At 40.0% G+C, this 25251-nt stretch overlaps 1 protein-coding gene across 1 annotated transcript in view; it reads right to left on the reverse strand.

The window, feature by feature from the left end:
- Positions 1 to 15059, reverse strand: part of LOC139739487 (glutathione hydrolase 1 proenzyme-like) — a 47530-nt gene extending 32471 nt beyond the window's left edge. Inside the window, exon 1 of the mRNA XM_071650091.1 lies at positions 14748 to 15059. Coding sequence (XP_071506192.1) covers positions 14748 to 14898 — 151 coding nt within the window. The 5' untranslated portion in view covers positions 14899 to 15059. The remainder of the gene's footprint in view (positions 1 to 14747) is intronic.
- Positions 15060 to 25251: the final 10192 nt, after the last annotated feature.

A 25251-nucleotide genomic window follows, 5' to 3' on the forward strand; every position in this document is an offset into this window, starting at 1 on the left:
GAAATTAATGTTTTTCTAATTCCCTGAAGTTCATTGACCTCACCTATGACCTTTGACCTTGTGGTGACCTTCAAATCCACCAGGGACATTTACCAGCAAAGTCTGGTCACAAACGGACATACGTGTAGGGATCGAAAGTTATGAGCCATAATCGAAACGCGCCGTAAAAACGATAACATTGGGCCCTAAAAGTTTGTTGACCCCTGTCTGTGACCTTTGACCCTGTGATGAACTTCAAATCCCCAAGGGGCATCTACCATCCAAGTTTGGTCACAAACGGACATAGGGATCAAAAGCTATGAGCCTTAATCTAAACACACCATAAGAAACTTAAAGGGGATGGCTAGTAACTGACCAGTGGGAATCAGTGGGAATGCTGGGGGATGATTGTTCCAATCCTTGTGGTATTCATTTATAGAGTACATTACATTATTTTTTGTTGTGTGAGAATTATTTGTTTCAGAATGCCTGTACAGTGATGGGGCAATCGTTAACGGCGCCATTAACGATCGTCCCGTCACTGTACAGGCATGCTATTACTCCTGGAAACATTAAAGGCACATGGTCCCGGTCGTTTAGTCAAATGCGTACACAGGCGCATGGCGCAAGTTTCCTATAGAGACCTACGCTATCGCCTCCTCTTTAGCGCTTACGCTGTGGCCCACTTCCCCGAGTCCAAAGAAGTCCGATTCACTGTAGTCAGTGGTCCGATCACAGTTCGGCTCATGATTCGGCTGAGGGAGATGACAGCTTTAGCAAACTTCTTTTGTGATGTCATACTAAGAAGCACCCTGGCATTACTACAGACTGCGTGATGCGCAGAGAAGACAACGAAGGCAACGTTACTTAGCAACACCTTTGCGCTTTACTCTTGATGACAGCTCAACTTCGGCAATCTTCGTATCAATGCTAACGGTGATTGGCAGTATCATCAACAGCGCCCTCTACACTGACGGGACTATGCACCTTTAAACTGCACATTACTTGAATATGAGACCATTCTGAGGCATGTAATTTTCACACAAAAAAAGTTATATGATATACTCTTAAATGAATCCCAGAAGGATTGGAACAATCATCCCCCAGCATTCCCACTGATTCCCACTGATCAGTATACCAGCCATCCCCTTTAACATTAGGCGTGTCTTCATCAGCCCGAAGTTCAAATTAGCGGGACATTTTGCGGTCTTAGTAAATAACCCGATACAGCGAATGTGCGTCTTCATCAGCTCGAACAGCCTGCTTCGGGAAATTAGTCCGAAAATTAACGCATGCGCACTTTGCAATATTACTCTGCCTAGCTCGCGGTTCGAAAGTGGATTTCCCCGCTCAAAATCTCCTATATCACCGTATGTACGATACGACAACCAGGGAGGTGAGCGGTACAGCAAATTCTCTCCAAAGGGATATTAATAACGCTACTCTTTTGTCCAGTGAGGCATCTTATATGAAGTTAACAAATTGCAATGTTTAAACAAATCAAAAATACACACAATCTGCAAGAATTTTCAGCTAAGGAAGAAGTTTACAAAAAACAGCTAGCATGCACGGCACTGAGTTTTATTAGGGAGGTGAGAGAAATCACCTCCCTGGTTTTAATGATGTCAACAACAGTGTAGGCCTATAATGTGATCCTGGTTGAATGCACCGTGCGTGGGGGTAATGTACATAATTATACACAATTACTAGCTTGTACATGCGTTTTCCATTGCCAGCTGGCTAACCATAAGCGTGGAGGGATCGAGAAAATTTCGGGCTGATGGAGACGCACCCAATATAGCGCGCTATTTCAAGAATTAGCGCTCTAGTTGACGAACTAGACCAAGATTTTGGGGGAAATTTTCCCGATCAAATAGCGCGCTATCTGCGTCTTCACTACACAGATAGCGCGCTATTTTGACATCGGACTAGTTTGGTAACCGCAAGATAGCGCACTATTTTGAAACTTCGGTCTGATGAAGACACGCCTATTGGGCCCTAAAAGTTTGTTTACCCCTGTCTGTGACCTTTGACCTTGTGGTGACATTCAACTCCCGAAGTTTGGTCACAAACGAACATATGAATCAAAAGTTATGAGCCATAATCGAAACACACCATACAAACTTAACATTGGGCCCTAAAGTTCATTGACCCCTGCCTGTGACCTTTGACCTTGAGATGAACTTCATGTTTGGTAAAATGTGTAACTTTGTATAACAACTCTTCCCTCCAAGTTTGATTGAAGTTGAAAAACTCAGTAGAGAGTCATTCAAGTTTTTGTAGCGTTACGGATGGACGACGGAGGGACGACGGAGGGACGACGGACGCCACAGGCGATACCTTCAATCTTCCCGCACCCAAGGTGGGCTCGACAAAAATAGTGTTATGCAAAAGCTGTTACTGTACTGATTGGATTATTGTGTTCTTGTACGAGCTCAACTAGTAGTCCATACAAGAGTAGTGGAGAAGCCCTGAACTTCCGAACAATTTCCGTTCAATGAACACATGAAAAAATCTTCGCTCACAATCATCCAAGAATCTCATAAACTTTTTACACTCTCTCATTTGTTTCTGTGTTCTTGGTCTGCCATGAACACCTACACACATAATGAGGCAGCATCTACCACTGCTCTCGGTATTTGCACTGTACCTCGCTTCTCGCCTCCAAACTTTGTCAGAATGCTCATAACGCATAGAACAAGGGTCCTCGCATGCAACACACTACCACGGTACACCTCTGAATTTTATTATCAGTTGGTGCTTGTTGATAAATCATAGACGGATTATCATTATCAATGATAAGAACTATTTGAACGAGCTTATTTTTATAACAATGTCTCTTATCATAGAGATGATAGAGTACAAGGTAACTGTGTGAACGTAGCTATTTTTGTCTTGAAAAACAGAGTACTGCCCTCATGTTTGCATCTGACCTCACACAAATCTAAATCAGGCTTTGTAGATATTAGTCATCTCAGTATGTACTGGTTAAAAGTTTTAAATCAGTTACGTGTCCAATTCCTTGCTTATTTCAAGTTTTATCATTTCAAGGGAAAGGAAAATGGCTTTGTTATAGAAAGATTACAGTTTCTTCTATCAATTGTTTTCTTTCTGTATGAAAACTGTATGTATCGCAGTATCATTTGCCTTTGCTCAATAAATTTGTATAGTGTGCACTTGTTTTGCTGTAAAACTCGTATTGTATTAAAGATGTACATAGCGATCAAGGTTGAGCTCAGTAGATATTTGATTTCGCTGAACCCATTCAGGTGCATCTTTTTTTGTATAACAAGAGTCTGTGAGTCCATAAGAGCACGCTCTACTGTAAAACACGATATCTTCGCGGCATGAAAATTTCGCAATTTGGAGGTGACAGCCTTTCTCACAGCATGAAATTTTCGCAACTTGCCACTGGCATCCAATGCATATTGTGTAGGCAAGAACCATCGCATGCATTTAAATTTCACAAATGTTGCCGCTCGCGAAATTTGCGAAATCAAGATGCACGCAAAAATTCCTCATTCTTGTTCCATTGCATGAGTAAAGACCATGCACTATTTGTTTTACAACACATTGAATGTCAACAGATATATGATCCACAGAGATTCTTGAGTTTATCACAGAGATGGCAACCTATTTCCATGAAATATGAACGAATAGCCGCACAGTCATAGTCATCGTGTATGTTACACCATGTACAGCTGTACGTATGTGAAACCGATTGGTTTTTTACAAAAATGAGTGACAAATGTACGCGCTTGAAAGCGTAGTTGTTGAGTGCGCATGGCATATGTTTGTTTATTGTGACATTAAAACCGTGCAATGGAACAAAAACTGTGAGTCAACCGTGAGTTTTACGGTGTATGGGAGTCAATGGAAATCGGTGGTGTCAGCCATGCGCTATCCATTTTTGCTCACACAAAATTGCACGGCTGATAGCCACAGCGTGCCATGGAACTTTTCACTAAATGTCATGCTATGGGCAATAGACACATCGGAGAGCTACATTCTCTTAATAGGTGTTGTATAATGCTGGTCAGTGAATATCTTCATCGGAGCGTACGCTCATCAGTAACGGTACTGTGGTCAAGATTCTTCAGCTGTGTGTGTGTGTGTACATTGTACAGCTGTACCATTTGTACTAATCAGTGATACAGCCATAAACAATTTGTTACAGGAATTCTCAAAATGTACATTGTATATGAACCAGATCAGCCTGTCAACTCCATGAATCCCCGCGCTACTAGATCATCACCGATCAGCATTTAATCCCTAATGACAATGGAGATCAAGCACCGATTGTGCCAGGTGGAAGGATTACACATCTGGAGATAATTGTGCGAGATCCTACACAAGATGTGCCATTATCAGCACATATGGAAACAATAAACTTTTGAACATGTTGGATATTAAAATCTGGCATGTCTTTCTTTTCTATTTCAGGGTCAACATCTGCACACGATTTCTGGCGTACTTCTTGCATATGGCCCCATGCTCATTCTGAAATTCACTTTCAAACAGCTCCAAAATTGTCAGCAGGAGGAAATACTGAAACTACACAGAAAAGCACTCGTACAAATTGTAGAGCGCACACCTCCTCCAAGCCACAAACTAATTTCCACTCATACACGCATGCAATTTCCCAATATCAATACAAGCCTTTTGCATGTACAATGTATACGTCATTGATCAGCTTCCAGCTGCGCGGCGCCTCGCCCGAGCTGGGTACGCTCTTTATCTGAGTGTGTGTATGTAAACCTCCAGTACACGCAGTTTGAACTCCCAAGTTCAATGACCTTGTATGCAGAAGAAAGATTTAAAAAATCCTTCAAAAATCCATAAGAATTCCTGGATCATTTCCCAAATTTAATCTTCTGTTCCTTGTGTCACTATTGACTTTTCCTACAAGCAGTAAGTTTCATCTAAATCCATTCAAAAGTTTTTTGAGTTATTTGAGACAGACGAACCAACGCCGATGATCACTTTTGAATCTCCTCCTTCCTTGTCGGAGGTAATAAGATTGAGGCTAATGTTATGTGTGTACAGCCTATCATAGTTTGTGAAGCCATCATCAATAGAATGAAAATTATACTGTACTTGTAAGTATCTAAAATATTTGCACAGGTACCATCCGTATAAAGTGTTTACCCCATTACAATCCTCAAAGTGGGGCCCAGGAATGCTCCTCAAGTGCTTTGACTTAAAGGTGCATAGTCCCGGTAGTGTAGAGGGCGCTGTTGATGATACTGCCGATCACCATCAGCATTGAAACGAAGATTACTGAAGTTGAGCTGACATTAAAGGACAAGTCCACCTTCATATACATTCAGGATTGAGATAATGCAGCAATATTAGTAGAACACATCAGTGAAAGTTTGAGGAAAATTGGACAATCTGTTCAAAAGTTACGAATATTTGAAGTATCTGCGCAGTAACTGCTGGAAGAGAAGACTACTACAGTGTATGATGTCACATGCGTACAACTATAATAAGGAAAATAAAAAGAGAATTTCACAAAACTTCACTTTTTGAATAAAGTGCACAATTCTTCGACTTGCTAAGTACTGACGTATGTAAAGGGTAATATCATTCCCCATGCCTTCTGAAAGAGAGAAGTCGAGTGTTCTTTTGTTATGCGAGAAAAATGGAAATATGTTGAATTTTCTTTATTCTTTCTTTATATCGTTGTACTCGTGTGACATCACAAGCTATAGTAGTCTTTTCATCCAACCGTGACTGAGCAGAAACTTCAAAAATTCATAACTTTTTAGCGGATTTTCTGACTTTGCTCAAACTTTTACTGATGTGTTCTATTTATATTGCTGCATTCACTCAACCCACATGTCTATGAAGGTGAACTTGTCCTTTAAGAGTAAAGTGCGTAGGTATTGCTAAGTAACGTTGCCTTCACTGTCTTCTTTGCACATCACGCAGTCTGTAGTAATGCCAGGGTGCGTGCATATGTGCTTCTTATTATGACATCACAAAACTTTTCTAAAGCTGTCATCCCCTCCAGCGAATCATGAGCCGAACTGTGATCAGACCACTGACTACACTGAATCGGACTTCTTCGGACTCGGGGAAGTGGGCCACAGCGTAGGTCTCTATAGGAAACTTGCGCCGCGCGCCTCTTGCCCGCGTACGCATTTGACTAAAACACCGGGACCATGTGCCTTTAATACAGTGTATGCCCCTCGGACTTGTCTTTTCATACAGAGAATCACGCTGAGACCACATGCGAAGTGGCCGAGATGGGCATAACAGTCATGGTGAGCTTCAATGCGTTGCACTTTAATGCGTTCTAATGCGTTGAGGACGAGCTGATTTTGCTATAACACGCATTTCCTATAGACACGCCTGCCCAAGTACAGTTGAACCTCTCGTATCCGGACAAGTCGGGACCGGGGCTCATCCGGATAAGGGATTTGGCCGGATACCGGGAGACTCAATGCTTTATACATGTACATATACATACACATGTACTGATGTAGCCCATTGTAGTACCACATGTAGTAATGTGTAAACTGCAACCTTTTCATTGTTAATACACTCAGTAACAGATCCCAAAATAGAGGTTCGTGTTTGCAAGAATGAAATCATTTTCTTTTATAAATTCTTGGGATGATTTACCTAAATAATTATTTAAAAATGTATCAAGTATATGTAATTCATGTGTGTTTGTGTAGGAGTTCTCAAGGAGTTGGGAATCCCCCTTTCCTCCCGTAATTATTACAAAAAAATCACGGCGAGATTGCGTCCGTATAATAGAGAGATCCGGATAAAGGGAGGCCGCATTTCCAAGAGAGGTTCAACTGTATTCTCAGGACTCATCTGCAACGTGTAAATCATGCAACCTGTATGCACAGGTAGCGCCACATTCCACTTCCGGAGCGCTCTAAACATTGGTGGCCATTTAAACAGAGTTTAGGGCGCTTCTGGAGCCTTCCTGAGCCTAGACTTGAGAGGGGTATAGTGCTCCAGGTCCAAATTGTCTGTTCATACAGTGCTTAGAGGGGCTCAAGAGCACTCCTGATAAAAGATGCTCAATCCACTCACACATGAACACATTGTGTTTGTAAGACTTGGATAGTAGCATCATTGGCCTATGGCTGTACAATTTATGTAATTCAACAAGAATGTGTTAGCCAGGGCTCGACAGTAACAGAGGGTCGGTGGTATGATCGGGCCACCAAAAGAAAAAGTTAGTGTTGAGTCTTGTGTTAGCAATTCAGAGTTGGTGCTGGCACAAATTGCATGTTTACAAACTATTGAAAGGATAGCAAAGTCAGACAGGCCTGTGAATTGGGTAGAGTGTTAAGAAGGGCTTTGAAGGCTATAAATTCATGTACCTTGATGTAAATTTCAAAGTGCATACAACGTTCAGACAGGTACCAGCTAGTTACGCCCAACATAAGTGTTGAAGGTCTTGCTTGCATTGATGTTAGTGTATGAACCTTTTATATGGCTAGGTACTTTATAGCTTGACCTGCTAAAGCTTTTCATCAGCATTGAGTAACCCATCCAAACTGGACCTACCAGTAGTGTAAAGTTCAAGAAGTCTGGAATATAACTGTCAATGAATGGACAGTACCTAATCCCCTTATCCCTTATCTCATCATGATCTTCCTGGTGAACGGGGTCATTGTGATGACTAAAGTGGACTTCCAGGACTGTCTACACACTTTATGATTTAAGGTCATGGCTTTGTTTTGTTTGGTCTGTTTATTTGTTTGTTTTTTGGAGGGGGATCAACCTAATAATAAAAAGCTTGGTAAGTTAACCTCAAGTTCAAACTCTGCTTGGGGTCTTTTCCGAGGATCACTACCAAATACGGTACCACTTGTCTGGGCATATGTACAATACATGTACATGTACACAGGGAGGCGGAAAGAGAATCTCTGCATATATACGTACAAGTACTGTACATCATACATGGATTTAACGCAAACCACGCAATGAGAAATTATGTGATATGAGTTTGAGTTCAAATTTATATAACAACAACATATGTACAAGAAAGTTTGAATACATATGTTCATTCATCAACATTAATACATAACTGAAGCACACATACCTTGTACAATTTGTAACTGTCTATAGCGATTTTAAAACATTGATCAAATATAATTTGTAATATATAATGCAGGGCTTGACAATAGTGGTGGTCCGGTGGTCCTGGGCCACTAAAATTTTATAGGGGCCATCAAATTTCCTTGTCGGTGGCCCGATCAGGCATCTAAACTTCAAAAGGAATGTTTATATTTCTTTTTATTACGGGCCACTATATTTCTTTTGGGGCCACCAAAATTTCATATTTGAAGATTTTAGTGGCCCAAACGGGCCCATCATAGAAAACAGTTAGTGTCGAGTCTTGTATAATGGATAAATCAGGGCTCCACACTAACTTTTTTGTTTGGTGGCCCGATGGGCCCACCAAAATCCTCAATTTCATATTTTTGGTGGCCCGAGAGAAAAATTTGGTGGCCCAAAAAAAACATTATATGTCTTCTTTTTTAGTGAGTCAAATATTATATTTTAAGTTTTATCATACAGTAAGAATTGTAAGTTGGACATATCTACTCATAAATAAACCTCGACAAACTCGCAACACTCACTCTCAGGCTTTTATTCAGTCCTTTTCATCCATCCTTTAAACAAATTTAAATGCTAATTTCCGGCGCAAAAGGTTACAAATTTATTGACATACTTTTCAAAAAATTTTGGTGGTCCAAGGTGGGCCACCAAGTTTGCCTTTTTGTGAAATTTGGTGGCCCGACTTTCTTTTTTGGTGGCCCTGGGCCACCGGGCCACCATTAGTGTCGAGCCCTGGATAAATTATTGTCTACATAATCTAAAACTATTTATCAAAAAGAGGCCCAGTAGCAAGGGGATACTATGGAGTGGAGCAATGTTGTGTGTAAACATACCGTCCCCTCTAGCAAGAGGCAAAACACTCTGTCCCTCGGATAGGACATAAAATGGAGGTCCCGTGTATGAGAGAGTAACAGCTCATGCACGTAAAAGATCCAGCTTCATTCATTCATCATAAAGAGCAGGGTGTCTAACCCGGTGAAGTGGTCCCACCCCACAACCAACTGGACCCCATGGAAGACCAGCTTAGTGTACATGTAGCTGAATATGGGCTATCCAGCCATCTTCATGGATGGAAAATGAACAACAACAAGTTTTACCTGTGACGAACTGTGTTCAGCTTTAAATCACTGATCTCTGTGTAAAGTATACACACAGCCAAAGAATCTTGAATGGAGTTGACCGTTACCGATGTTGTCACTGACAGACACGATACACAAACGTGCAAGTGGGTGCTACAAGTACTCATGGTTTATGAGTGTACGCATCGGCCAGCAGCTAATGAAGACAGTTCAATCGGACCACTCGTTAATCCCCACATTACTGGGTCTAATGTCCTAAAGATTGACAGCAGAAATTTGATAGCGAAGGCAAATGTGAGCCATAATGTCATCATCTCGTATGTGAAAACATGACAAACTTTTGTCCTTCCTTCTTTTTTTTTTCATTTCCAGTAGAAATTTTGGCTGCGTTTATCAACTTTCCCATGTTTCAGATTGCAATTTTCAAGTTGCTGCTTTTATCAACTCTGTCACAAGTCGTTTGGGAGGCCTTGTCACTCCATTTGTGCATTTTGACCTGAGAAGCAGAGATGCGGTTGACGAAGCCAGATCGGGCTAATGTGCATAAAGTGACTTTGTGACTAATAAATCAACTGCCCAAAACTCCCTGAAAGTTGGTTATTTAAACCTTTTTTTAAAAATAATTCCATGCCAGAAGTGAGTTGATAAGAGCATCCTTTGATGAAATGGTCACTGACCTATCTGACGAATTTACATTTTACTTCTAAAGGTTATCAAAGTCTCCTTGCACATGGGGTGTAATTTGACTTTACAGATTGTTCATGATCTGTTGTGAAGATATTCCAATGCAACAATAAGAATCCACGGGGGGATATCTGCCACTGCCACTGCCACTGGTACATTGTATGTATGTCAGTGGTAAGGTTCACATTCTATCAAAGATGCTGGCACCAGTCACAAACACGAAATAACACCTCACATATCAAAACAGTGATGCCGGTAGAAACACACCATGTATGAATAATGATCAGCCACAGAGGCACATGATCAGTAGTGTAGAAAACATTTCAGAAATGGGAACATCCTACGACGCTGTAGTATTCAACAATTTAAATGCATTATTAAATATTAACTTTTAAAACCGGGGCCCTGTTTTATGAAGAGTTATAATCAATTATACATCTTTTGATGAAGGGCAAGTCCAAGATAAGGTCCCCTCAGAAGGCAAAATTTCATCTTTGCTCAATATTGACATGTTTGGTATCATTTTGAAGCTTATGAGTTGAAGTTTTGATTTCCGTGGAGGAAAAAATGATATTATGTAAATTTATGCAAATTTCAAGGGCTTCATTTGCATAAATGTGAAACACAGCGTTACGTATGGGACATTTATAAGAATTCATATTAATTCAAAGGAAAGCAAATAATATTTGATTAATATGTGGACATAAGAAGTTCATCACATAGTTTAACTTGGTATGAAAATTTAGGGATTATGCAAATGATTATGTAAATTAGCTCGTGTCCTATCATGAGATGTCCCATACGTAACAAAATGAGGTCATTTTTTTAGGTTTTTTCTGAAATTGCTAAGGTTGTTTTAATGCCCTTTTGGAAAGTTCTAATTTATTGTTTAGAGAAATTAAATACCAGAGAAAAAAGAAAAAAAAGTAAAAGAAATATTTTTTATTAGGCATTGAAATAATGTTACGTATGGGACAAATGCGTTACGTATGGGACATCCTCATACATATTGCATGTGAATGCATGTAGCTAGCTGGGAAGGTCTCTCAGTACACAAATGGTCAATCATCCTGAAGAAAGCATCCCAACATTGTAGCTACTTTTTGAGTTATAGACACTTGAAACAATACATGAACTTGACTGAACAATTTTCAGAAAGGGGGAGGGGAAAATGGCAAAATACACAATGAAAAATCAGCATTAAAGGGATGGTATAGTTTTTTGTAGAAATGGGGATTCAGTTTTCAACATTTAAAGAGATGATTGGAAACCAATTATATGAATTACTTAAGAGCATAAAATCCTAAGACAAGAGGAATTCAAAGTTTATGTGATGGAGATCCAATTTGAAATGGTTGTGAAATATATAGAAAAAAAATTAAAAGTAGAATGATTTTTTTTTTTATTGCAAGTGATACACAAATTGTCCTTATTCAGTTTTCAGTAGTAGCCACAACAAAATTCATGGGTATACATACTGAGTTGTGACTCGAATCAATGACCTGACTGCTAGACAGACATCAGTTCTACTCGATCACTGGGGTTCCACGAAGCAGGTATTGCTTATTTATTAAACTTAATATTTCTTGTGTCAAGTTGTTTTTTATTGAAACTAAATGGCAAACTGCCCTTCATCAATGGAAGTAAACACCTTAAACTATTCAAATTTTTCAATAGTAACTATCCTGATAAAAATAGGGCATACATACTCAGGTTGGTCATAAAGAATATAGAATATGATTGAATGTGATTATGATGGTAAATATCTGGGGAATATTGTTCCCTTATCAATCTGGATCAGTATTTGAGTAATTTCAACTGATTCCACCTCAATAATTATGCAAAAATTTGTTTAAATGGGCATTTTGCAAAATTATTTTGCAAAATACCCATAAACATGGTTCTCCACACACTAAACGAATGGGGGACAAAGGGCATGCATACCCAGGTTGGTCATAAAAATATAAAAATATGATTGAATAAGATTATGATGGTGAATATTTGGGGAATATTGTTTCCTTGACAATCTGGATCAGTATTTGAGTAGTTTCAACTGATTTTACTTCAATAATTATGCAAAATACCCATAAACATGGTTCTTCACACACTAAATGAATGGGGGACAAACTGTCCCATACGTAACTGTCCCATACGTAACACGTCATGTCTGTCTTTAATTAGAACCTGTAATTAGAGCTTTTTGCCTAATGACATGAAACTTACCTGTGATAATCTTGAGTGTTGTGACTTTCATCACAGTGAGTTACAAGTTGTAGAATGATATACTTTCAGAGAGTTTTGAGGTTGAAAAAAATGTTCAAAAAAACAAAAATTTTCTGGTCCCATACGTAACGGCACATATTTTCTCTTCTAGAATATAATTGTCAAGGTCATTTTTCTCAATTTTTTACATGATTATACTTCTTCTAGATATCAATCACCATGATGAAGTTCAATATGATCAAAGGTCATTAACACTATTTTTCAGGTCATAAAAGTCTCTGAATGTCCCATACGTAACGTGCGTGTTATCTTGGACTTGCCCTGAAACAGGGTCCTGATGTTTTGTAGGCACCCTAGTACAGATCTAGATACCCTTCTAATCAAAGGCTACAAAGATTCTTCTTCCAAGGATGCTTCCTTCTTTTATTTTCTCCTTTTTAATTTTTTGATTGCTCTAAGTTGGTCATTTTCTTTTTGTGATCTTCATAAAACATATTTAATATACCCAAGGGGGTGTTTCATAAAGCTGTTCGTAAAGTTACGAACAACTTACGAGCGACTGGTGATCAGTTCTTGTGCTGAACTATGGAAATTCTGATAAGTATAGCACATCACAACTGATTACCAGTGGCTCGTAAGTTGTTCGTAACTTTACGAACAGCTTTATGAAACACCCCCCTGCAGCAGTCATATTCCTCTGGCAGTTCAATCATTCTGCTCTAAGGCATCTCGTCCACTCTGCATGCCTACCAGTACATCTTCTTCTCCAGCGAGACGATCAAGTCCATTTTATTAAGATGCCAGAAGTTATTCATTGGTTTGTCTTACAGTGCAAAAGGAATGCTGATTTATGATTGACTACAAACTTGAAAACATGTATGTTTCCTTAAATCGATGTCAGACACATGCGGACACATTCATTCCAACAGAAACAAATCATAAGCAGAAAGTTTTTTTTTTCTTGCCATTGTCTCTCGTGCACTACATCTCGACAATGTCGCTGATTACGAGCTACTATGTACTGAAATAATGTTTCACCATTCATAAAACACCATTTAGAGAAAACACAGGATCAAATACAGGGTACTTTAATACCCAGTGAAGTGGTCCACATGTAACAGTACCTACCCACACCAAATCATCTTCATGATAGTTGAATATTTACATGGCATTTTGAAGACAAAGACAAGAAGAACATGAAGTGGAAAGAACACTGTACCAAGATAACATTTGTCAGGTGATCTACATGTAACATGCTCAAAGCTTTCAACTTCATATTGATCCTGATCAATTTCCATCGATAAAAAGATGGGTTTTGTACAGTGTGTAAAGAGATAGCATGGCAAAGCAACCTTGTCATGGTTGAGATGATACAAAAAAAAAAGACTTGAGAGTAACAAAGGAGAGAAAATAACAATAATGACAACGTAGACGACATTGTACAGTGCATATCCAAACAGACATGGTCTACAAATTGTACTAGTCTATTGTTGCTTACAGTAAGTTTGAAGTTACTTTATGAACATCTTCAGTGAGGTGAACATTGAGATGTTTAAATCTACTACACAAGTAGAGGCTTCCAAATCGTACTCTCCTCTCAAGGATCATCTTGCCTGCCAAGATGCCGTCAAAAGATGGTTTGGTATTGGTTGAGGTCAGGAGTCCAGCTTGTAACTTTTTGCGAGATATTCAAAAACCACTCAATGAAATGTTAAAGAGCATTCAACTCTAAGAGGAATTCCAAAGTTTATTTGATGAAAATCAGTTTTGAAATCGCTGAGATATCCAAAAACAAAGCGATCCCAATAAAACTGTGGGTCCCACCTTTTATAGGATCATATTGTTTGGGATATCTCAGCCATTTCAAAACCAATTTTCTTCAAATAAACTTTGAATTCCTTTCAGAATTTCTGATACATGCTCTTTCATATTTCATTACAGGTTTCTCATTATCTCAACAACATCGACAAAAAAAAAAAATCATCATTAAAAAATGTTGGAAACCTACAAAGCCCCATCTGAATCAGCCCCACCTGAAGTCCCAGCTCAACTGTACTATCCTTTTCATGCCACTCCCCTGCCCCCTCTCCCTTCAAGTGTCCTCAATCGACCTCAGTCAGGGAGCCAAGGTGGACACACCTCCCCACCTGGCATGCTGCCTTGCCTGACTGACCTGACGATCAGGGAGCGAACATCCACCACCACCACTGAGCCAGCTGGTGTGGTGCTAGCCTTGAGTACCACTAGTGCCAACAAACACACACACACGGGAATGACCCCACACAGCATGTAAACACAGGACTGAATGGGGGGAAAGGAAGTGCAGTGAATGCCTTTCACATGCACCCTAATTGTCCCTAGCTATAAAAGTTTAGAATCTAGATTAGCCGTCATACTTGACTGGAATGACAAGGAAGCTAAAAATCACAGCTGACAGCTAGTCTTAACTATTGCACAACATCCCTTAACAAAAAGAAAAGAACTTAAGCTAACATTTACTAGGCCAAAGATCAATCATACAACCACTACCAGACTGGAAAGAGAACAAACACGACCACAGTTGCAAGCAAAGGCAAGAACATCACAAAGATTCACATGCACAAAAATCGGCGACTGACAATGAAAATGGCTGGTGCGTTCTATCAATGACAACGGTAGATGAATGTACATTGTGAGCAGTAAACTCACCTGAAGTATCCCAATATTCGTCTTCTGATGAGGAAAGAGAAGCAAGGATGGAACCATCCAAAGTTAGTACTTTCTTCAGGTCATGTTGATCTTCTGGAGCGTGCGAGTGAGAACCCGGCCCGATCACTTTCATTTCCGTGGCATCCATCATAATGAACGAGGGCCAAAGTTTCTCGCAGTAAACTCGTCCCACGATGACACGAAATTCCTATGACAATAGACTAAACGATCCACACAAACAGGTATCCGACCACAGACACTGGCATGACTCCATAAAGTTCATGGTGTCCCTATCTGCTATGGATGAGACCGGACGATCGCCCCACCATGTAGCAGTAGCATAGCAAGCAAGGACTGAGGAGGTTTATGAGGGGTGTATAGAAGGGGGTAATATTCGTCGGTCGCGGTAGGTGCCGGCTGATCGAGCGCGTGTTCACGCAGGACTAGCTCCCTACATAATCGCCGACGTGATCATGCATTAGTACGGAAGTAGAACCACAAGTTGTTCCCGTCTACTGTTAGTTCAAGGAGTTGTTGTAAACAATAAACTTAAGTTCTGTTAATAATACCGGCGCTATGTTACAGTTTTCCTTCAAAACCGGATATCCACTCAAACTAAATAGTTCTTTGCCCTTGCGGCAACGGAGGTAAAACCCCCGAGGCCCTACCTCTCAAAATGAATTTGACCCTTGAGGTTCGTTCGTAGTGTCGACTTCGTCATGAAAACCCTGCTCGTCCAGCCGGCTGGAACTCTAACGTTTAATACTCGGCCCACGGCCCGCCATCGATCGGCACCAGTGGTCTCATCAGCTAGCTAACTCTGGTTTTGCGACCGGTCGACCCTCCCTCCTCACCTCGCTCCCGGATCGCGAACTCCTCCCCAACCCGACCCCAATGTCAGACGAAATCGCGGAGAGCGACCCCCGCCATTCAGCGCAGCCCCGTGCGTGAACGTGAAGCATGAGGCACGCCGGTACGCCAAGCAGCAGCAGACGACCCAATCAGAAAAAAACACGGCTGCTATTCCTGCTTCTTGTGCGGAGACGTTGACCTTTCCCCAGTCCCTTGTTGTCGGCAGAGCTCAGGCGGTAGTTCGGCTTGTCCCTCCGAAAGTGAGTGCGCGGGTGCCGCTACAGCAGCCGGATCGTGTGTGCATCCATGTACGTCATCGGCGTCAATATGATTTATGTTAATTTATGCAAAATATCGCCATCTGATTGGTCAATCGATGTTTACCTCTTGAATTCGTAAACAAAATTATCATCCTTGGTCACTACGATTGCAAGCGACAAGCTCCAGTCTTCATACAACGCATACATGCTGCCCTAAAAACATATCCAATCTTAGTGAACGAGGTTAAAATCCCCGGCTAAATTCGGGTAAACTCCACGTGAGTGGTGGGAAAATTCCCGATTGGACTTACTCATGAAAATTAGCAAAAAAATGATTATTATGAAAAGGAAGTAACACTTTAGTATCCTAGTGAACTTAAATATCGCCCACAGCAGGACTTATATGTAATTTCATTTGGCACTACTTTTTGCGCTCTATATATGTGATAATGGTGGCGCCATCTCCTCTGCCGCTGGAGCAGGGCGGGCGCGGAGGAAGCTGCGCAAGCGGGTCGGGACCCGAGAGCGTTGGGGCGAATCAAGAAGAAACAGAGACAATCATGACAGACGTAGACGGTAAGTGTGCAACAAATCTTCAAAATTTGCCATTTTGTACCGTGATTTTCTCCAAACCAATATACTTGTGTCGTGTGCGATACTTGTGAGTTCATTCTGGTTGATATTTCAATGCGCGTAATCAAAGGATTGGTGATTGATTTGTGATTTTCTGCGCCGATTCTGTAACCAAAATGGCCGGGCAAGTCTCGGGTAATGTTATCATAGGAACCCGCTCATTGGCTGTTGTTCGCTGAGGTTCCGGTATGGAAGTAGGTCATATTCTCATTTAATTGACTATCATCGTCATTGAAAATATGTTGATTTTAACCTCCAATGTTTTTCAAATACATCGTAGAAATGGCATATGATATTTTAAGGAGGTTTGTGGGAATTGAGAGGCCGGTTGTCGGTGTTACATATTGCATTTGTTAATAAGCATATGCCTACCTCATGCAAGTTCGTAACGCACGCGGACTATGTAGCGGCGCGGGCGTCGCCCCATGCTGTCGGGTCGTGAAACCCGTGACTTGATCAAATTCCCGGGCTTCCCTCTAGAGCGGGCTGAGCTCGCACGCCCGCAGTGCTGCGGCATGGTCGCCGCAACGGAGCGAGCTAGGTTTTTTTCGGTTGTTTGTCAGCCGTTGCGCTGCCCGTTTCATTACAATGCCAAGGAGTCACGCAGCCCCCGGGCGGGCGGGGCCTGCTCGTAGTGAGCGTGCTGTGACGTGAATAGCAATATCGTAGTTGTGTACGTAACATCACTGCTGACGCATTATACAGCTTCGGTGGGTAGCTTTGGTGACGAATTGCAGAGGTTTGTATTTTGGCAACGTCTATAGCCATCATCAAATATGTATCGCGTTGCAGTCTTAGGATCATTGGGAGATATTTCGTGTTTTTGCTGACTCTATGAAGTGCGTCGCTCACACCAACTAAAGCCAGTGGTACGTCACATCAGCGGTCATTCGCTGGTCCTCTTGGCTCTGCCTGCCCGCTACTGCTAAGTGCCATGCCCCCCTCATGGTCATGAACCCACGTAGAAGCGCACTCGCAGCCGGGACAGCGTAGACAAGGGCTTGTTGCCAGCGCCTGCCCTAGTCTACTCCTTCCCAAAGCCGCCCAGTTATTAAAAGCCGACCTTCAAAGTTTCAGTGTTCAAGAAGATTATTAACTTCTGCTCCCTAATGGAGGTACTTTGTTCGTCTCTGACCCAAAGAAACTTTACTGATTTCAACATGATTGTGATGATGAATTGGGGCATTGAATGGAAATGGAATAAATAATTTATGGATGATCATGCACTACCACATTGTGTCCTTTGAACTTGTAGTGGTACTAGAACCATTGGATGTTTGTTACTCTGATCTGAAATAAGTTTTTTTGTTCTTATTGTTAGTATTCTTAATTCTTATGTTTACTTTGTGTCTGGTTGGGTCCTCTAGCTCTAGCCTAGGGATTAGTGTGGTCTTATTCATGTTCAGTTTCATTGATCTAGGCCTACTCTTGGCCATTTGGGAAGATTGATGCTTGAGAAATCAACTTTTCAGTTTCCAACCCTGGACCCTTAACCCATTGAGGATGGGCTGATTTTGCTACAACACACATTTCCCATAGACACCTGCCTGAGTCTACTTGGGACTCATCCTCAAAGGGTTAAAAAAGATAACACCATGCCATTGCTGCCAGCATCGTCGTCTGTTGCTTGAAGGCATGACCCTCGTCTGGACTCGACTTGTCTACGACCCTTTTAATATTCCCTGTGCTCAAAATCCAAAGATATGAAATTATATAAGTAGGCCCTATAGTAATGTAAACCCAATGGCAGTTACTGGGTATATGAATTATCTTTTATTTCAATGCCAAAGTTTTCAAAGGTCTGATAACTTGTGAAAAGGCACAAGAATTAGATTTTTATAACCTACAGTATCCTTGCAGGTAATGATTTGTCTATCCTTATAAATAATGATTTGTCTGGGTTGTTTTTTGTTTGGTTGTGAACTGTTTGTTGACTGTCTTTCATACACCTGCAAATTGTCCTGGCTTGATTGAATTCATGACTTGTCAATACTCTGTGATTTCTGATCACCACAGAATTAAGTAAATGTCCAGACACGACAATTGTCCCTTCATTGAATGGAAGGATGAAAGAAGAATATAATGATGTTTATGTATTGTAAGATTTGAGCCTTTGCTTTTAAAGACTCACTGCCCCCACCCTTCCAGCCCTTCAGAATAACAAAATGTTAGGTTGCCCTAGACATCAAAAGCAAAATGGTTTCATGAAATGAGTGCACATATTTGTTTGGACTCGTACACATTCTTATGAAGACTGAAGGAATAGGGGAGGGTTCTGTCTTTAGTTCACAATATCTGATGAGGGAAATTTGTCAGAATAAAAATGAACTAGCAACACTTGAAGGTAAAACCCATTTAGAGAGACGGAAATGTCAGTACTTGAGACTAGAGTTCAGTGTAACTGTTACAATTCAAACATGGAAAGGAAGCACGGGGAGTATCATGCATACCAAGCGGCAACAGCATGGTGGGAAATTCTGCAATCTATGTCATTCACTTCTTGAAATACTCCTGCCCAAGCTCTGCCAGATATGGCCCCTAGCATACTAGGATGAAACATCAACAGAGTTGATTCTTGTAAGTATGAATAAAATGCTCAGATTCCACATTACGGAGAGAATAGAATGTAAGTGTGAACGAGCACCAGTCAGAAACTTTGTTATTGCAGTACATGCCAAAGTCAACCTTGCATATTTTTCAAATCCAAAGGGGCTTGAGAAAATCCATCGGCTTTACAACTTTTTGACCTGCACAATGAAATTAACAGACATGTATGCTTATATCTGTCTGGGGTAGAATTTTCTTTGACTTCAGAGTTGTACTGACTGTGGGAGGCCGACATGGGTGAGGTTGACTGTATCATATCATCCGCCCCCCCCCCCCCCAAAAAAAAAAAAAAAAAAGAGAAGAAGAAGAAGGAGGAGGAGGAGAAGAAGGAGAAGAAGAAGAAGAAGCCATGCAAAGTCACACTTACCTAAAGCTGCCACTCCTGTTAATAGTTTGATGAGTTTAGAACTGCTTGCAATGTGCTTTCCTTTTCTGGAGATGTTAGTCATGATTGCTATGAGATGGAGATGAAGCCACAATTGTAGAATATGGAGATAAAGCCACATGTCTGACAGCTGTAACTGACTTGTCAAGCCTGAAGGTTCGTCTTCTTCTACAACTTTAACTCTTGGTGCATCTCCTGTAATAATGCATTGTAGACCCTGTTCTGTCTCCCAGTGTGAATACAAGGGCAAAATACTTCTTTCAGCCACCTGCTATGCATACCTTGAATGTCTTGTCCGTGGCCTATGATTCTTTTCTTCTCTTTTGGCTCGCCTGAGCTGAAGGCTCAAGTGAGTGGAATTGCAATCATTTTCATAGAATGATGAACATCAGGCTTGTGACACTTGTAATGGTGATCATATCAGGGAGGTTGGAATGCAAAAGTATACTGAGCCTTCATAAGGCTACGTTCACATAGAAGTATACTATTCGGGTATTCGGGGCTCGTTTTCGATTGCACGCGAATAGCTTGAATCGAACGATAGGATTTCCTAACACCGGTTCACATAAGAGGGCACTATTCGAAAATACCGAATAGCTGCGAATAGTATAGCATAGTGGGAATCGCGCATGTTCGATTTTCGAGCAGCGTATACCATCTTTCGTTTATGAAATCATGAAAATTTTGGTTTGGATTGGCCCTTTAGCAAAAATAGGCATGTAGACTGACATTCTAGTGCAGTTTAGAAATTGTTACTGCTGGGATGATTGTGTAGGATGATTGTGTACTTAAAACTTACTGGTGTGGCTATAGCATCAGTGATATCAAGGGGGCACGGCTTGACAAGTTTACATTCAGTCTCCATGTCTTATGAATGAGCTAGGTCAAGTGCTCTTTCAGTGTCCATAAGACTTGCATGAATGTCTTTGTATATAATCCTAAATGTATACCGGCGAGTTGGCTCAGACAGTAGCATATCGCACTCTCTGCCTTGCAGTCAAATTGCTCAGTTTCAGGTACAGGGTTTGAGTACCAGTGAATCTTGCTTAGCAGTGTTGTACATGTATGTTATCATGCTGTCCCTTCTAGTAGAGGCAAAACACTCTGTCTTGTGACTGTCAAAACACTGTGTGAGAGACTCACAACCCACACACATAAAAGATCCCGCATCATTCATTAATTGCAAAGAACAGAGTGTACAAGCTGGTGAAGTGGTCTGCCCCAAGTTCCAGCATACACTTAAATACAAGTAGACCCCATGGAAGACCAGCTAGTACAGCTGAATATGGGTTAACCAGCCATCTTGTTGATGGGAAATGCAAACAAACAAACAAGCAAAATTCTCCTATCGTGGCATCACAACTTGAAGAGTTCTTACATGTAGCTCAAGAGGGCGGCACAAGGGATTTACCAAAATTTTAAACGTTCGTAGCTTTTCTAACTGATGACACAATTTTCCTTCTGCTGTCAAGGAGTGTTTCACTGAATCCATGTGTGATATGTTGGGAGGGGGGGAGCTATCTCTTTGAAGAGATCGTATAGTTTTGGTTGAGACCCACATTGTAACTTAAGGTTTCTAACATTTCTGAGTGAGATAATGAGAAACCTCTTGTGAAATATGAAAGAGCAAGTAATTCTAAGAGGAATTCAATGTTTACTGATCAAAATTAGTTTTAAAATGGCTGAGATACCCAAAACAGAGCAACCCTAATGAAAGGTGGGACCCACCTTTTATTACAGTCGCTTTGTTTTTAATACTTTGTTTTTGCATATCTCAGCCATTCCAAAATCAATTTTCATCAAAGACACTTTGAATTTCTCTTAGAATATGTACATATGTATGCTCTGTACTATTTCACAAGTGGTTTCTTGATATCTCACAAAAAGTTAGAAGCTCAATCCTCATCTCCACCAACACTATACCATCCCTTTAAGAAGACACTGTCCCTTTAAAACCACACTGTTATGAAACTGTGCCAACCAAGCGTGGAATGGCATTGTGACTGAGGGCATGTGTTCCCTTCCATCTTGAGTGATGTGGCGAGTCGTTTCCACTTAAAACTATTACCTTGCTCCAAGACGTTTGAGCGGATTGACACTTAAGCCTAGATAGAACTTTGTGTCTTGAGAATCTACTTCAAATTTCTCTGTGTTTCACTAATTTTTAAAGGTAGGCTGAGTTGGAAGGACGATCTTATGTGCCCTGTATTGTTTCTGAACATTTTTTGTTGGGTATTTGGATAGTTCCGAGCTACAAAGGATTGTTGATTCTGAAGGCTACTGTAAAGCAAGTTCTTTAAAGGACAAGTTCACCTTCATAGACATGTGGGTTGAGTGAATGCAGCAATATTAGTAGAACACATCAGTGAGAGTTTGAGGAAAATCGGACAATCCGTTCAAAAGTTATGAATTTTTGAAGTTTCTGCTCAGTCACGGCTGGATGAAAAGACTAATTAAGCATGTGATGTCACATGAGTACAACGATATAAAGAAAGAATAAAGAAAATTCAACATATTTCCATTTTTCTCGCATAACAACAGAACACTCAACTTCTCTCTTTCAGAAGGCAGGGGGAATAATATTACCCTTAACATACGTCGGTAGCAAGTCGAAGAAATGTGCACTTTATTAAAAAAGTAAAGTTTTGTGAAATTCTCTTTTTATTTTCCTTATATAGTTGTACGCATGTGACATCATACACTGTAGTAGTCTTCTCATCCAGCAGTGACTGCACAGATACTTAAAATATTCATAACTTTTGAACGGATTGTCCAATTTTCCTCAAACTTTCACCGATGTGTTCTACTAATGTTGCTTCATTCTCTCAATCCTAATGTATGTGAAGGTGGACTTGTCCTTTAATACGGCATGAAGATTTTTGCAGCATGGCATTTTTCGTGAAATGCCACTGGCTTTCAATGCATGTAGTGTAGACAAGAACTTTGGCGCGCATTTTCATTTGCGAATCTTGGTTCTTTGAATACCATAATTAAAATGCACACAAACATTTCTGGTTTTACAGTATTGTGGCTCTAAGGAGTGAGATGCCTTTATAAACACTCAAGTACAATGTATCTCACTTATAGTTTTAGTGAACCTCCTGGATTTTGATTGTGTGAATGTTGGCAGACTTGAATCAACCTTTAATATTGGTAATTCAATATGAAAAAAAAAATATTGTGCCCATTTTAGATCCTGCCACCCAAGAAATTCTCTCACATTGTGCTGCTGATATTAAACATTGGGATGCTGTGACCTTCATTGCTATGGTAACCTAGAAGCTGTGTTGAAAAGTGAGTCACAACTCGGCACAGCCTGTCTCCATACACCATGTTGACGCAAAACATGAATCCTTACAATGAAATTCATTCGGCCCCTGAATGTCTTTATAGCTATTAAAAGTTCAACAGTTGTAGCATATCTGCCTCAAGGTTGAATTTACATCGTCAGCTACATATGTGTATTTCTACACTACATTGTATGTATCATTACTAGTTCGTGATGTTAGACCCCCACATATTACACAGTTGTTTTTGTTAAGTTTAAATAATACATTTATATACAGTGCACTCCAATTATAATGGACACAGTCACAGCAAAATACCTTTACCGCAAAGTAAAAATTGGCCCTAATATGCTCTGGTTTATAATGCTTTTTATTGTTTATTCATTCTTTTATGACAAATTTTCGATGAAACGAAAGAAAATTACCAGTCCCAAGAACTGGACTACTATAAAAGAGGTTTCTTTCGTGTACAGAAACTTTTGTGGTTTCCATCGGTGCCGACTTTTTCGCGTGTGTTTAAATTCACGGTCGGTAATGATAGCGTTGTAACAAGCGACAAGTTCAAAACATGTTCGCGTGATGTTAAATTCGCGGTTCAACCTCAAAGCGCGAAAAGCGCGAAAATAAAACCACCGCGAAAGAAACCACTTTTACAGTATAACGGGAGTCCACTGTGCTATACAAGTGTATAAAACCAGAAATTTTCGTATTCATTAAACTTTTGCGAATTTCACAAGGTGCCAAGATTTGGGCAAGTCCAAGATAAAAGGTCCCCTCAGAAGGCAAAATTTCATCTTTGCTCAATATTGACATATTTGGTATCATTTTGAAGCTTATGAGTTGAAGTTTTGATTTCCATGGAGGAAAAAATGATATTATGTAAATTTATGCAAATTTCAAGGGCTTCATTTGCATAAATGTAAAACAGCGTTACGTATGGGACATTTATAAAAATTCATATTTATTCAAAGGAAAGCAAATGATATTTGATTAATATGTGGACATAAGAAGTTCATCAAATAGTTTAACTTGGTATGAAAATTTAGGGATTATGCAAATGATTATGCAAATTAGTTCGTGTCCTATCATGAGATGTCCCATACGTAACAAATTGAGGTCATTTTTTTAGATTTTTTTTGTTGAAATTACTAAGGTTATTTGAATGCCCTTGTGGAAAGTTCTAATTTATTGTTTAGAGAAATTAGATACCATAGAAAAAAGAAAAAAAAGTAGAAGACTTATTTTTTATTAGGCATTGAAATAATGTTATGTATGGGACAAATGCGTTACGTATGGGACATCCTCATACATATTGCATGTGAGTGCATGTAGCTACTTTGTAGCTGGGAAGGTCTCTCAGTACACAAATGGTCAATCATCCTGAAGAAAGCATCCCAACTTTGTAGCTACTTTTTGAGTTATAGACACTTGAAACAATACATGTACTTGACTGAACAATTTTCAGAAAGGGGGAGGGGAAGATGGCAAAATACACAATGAAAATCAGCATTAAAGGGATGGTATAGTTTTTGTAGAAATAGGGATTCAGTTTTCAACATTTTATGAGATGACTGGAAACCAGTAATAGGAATTACTAAAGAGCATACAATTCTAAGACTAGAGGAATTCAAAGTTAATTTGATGGAGATCCAATTTGAAATGGTTGTGACATTAAAAAAAAGTTTATTGCAAGTGATAAACAAATTGTCCTTATTCTGTTTTCAATAGTAGCCACAACAAATTTCATGGGTATACATACTGAGGTGTGACTCAAATCAATGACCTGACTGCTAGACAGACATCATACATCTACTTGATTACTGAAATTCCACACAGCAGGTATTGCTTATTTATTAAGATTAATATTTCTTGTGTCAAGTTGTTTTTTGTTGAAACTAAATGGCAAACTGCCCTTCATCAATGGAAGTAAACACTTTAAGCTATTCAATTTTTTAGTAGTAACTATTCTGATAAAAATAGGACATACATACTCAGGTTGGTCATAAAAAATATAGAATATGATTGAATATGATTATGATGGTAAATATTTGGGGGATTTTGTTCCCTTGACAATCTGGATCAGTATTTGAGTAATTTCAACTGATTCCACCTCAATAATTATGCAAAAATTTGTTTATGGGTATTTTGCAAAATTACTTTGCAAAATACCCATAAACATGGTTCTCCACACACTAAACGAATGGATGACAAAGGGCATGCATACTCAGGTTGGTCATAAAAATATAAAAATATGATTGAATATGACTATGATGGTGAATATTTGGGGAATATTGTTTCCTTGACAATCTGGATCAGTATTTGAGTAGTTTCAACTGATTTTACTTCAATAATTATGCAAAATACCCATAAACATGGTTCTTCACACACTAAATGAATGGGGGACAAAGTGTCCCATACGTAAGTGTCCCATACGTAACACGTCATGTCTGTCTTTGATTAGAACCTGTAATTAGGGCTTT

The sequence above is a fragment of the Diadema antillarum genome, unplaced genomic scaffold, assembly GCF_040938485.1.
Source record: "Diadema antillarum isolate AM-2024a unplaced genomic scaffold, OU_Dant_1.0 seq00000799_RagTag, whole genome shotgun sequence".
NCBI classification, from domain to species: Eukaryota; Metazoa; Echinodermata; class Echinoidea; order Diadematoida; family Diadematidae; genus Diadema; species Diadema antillarum.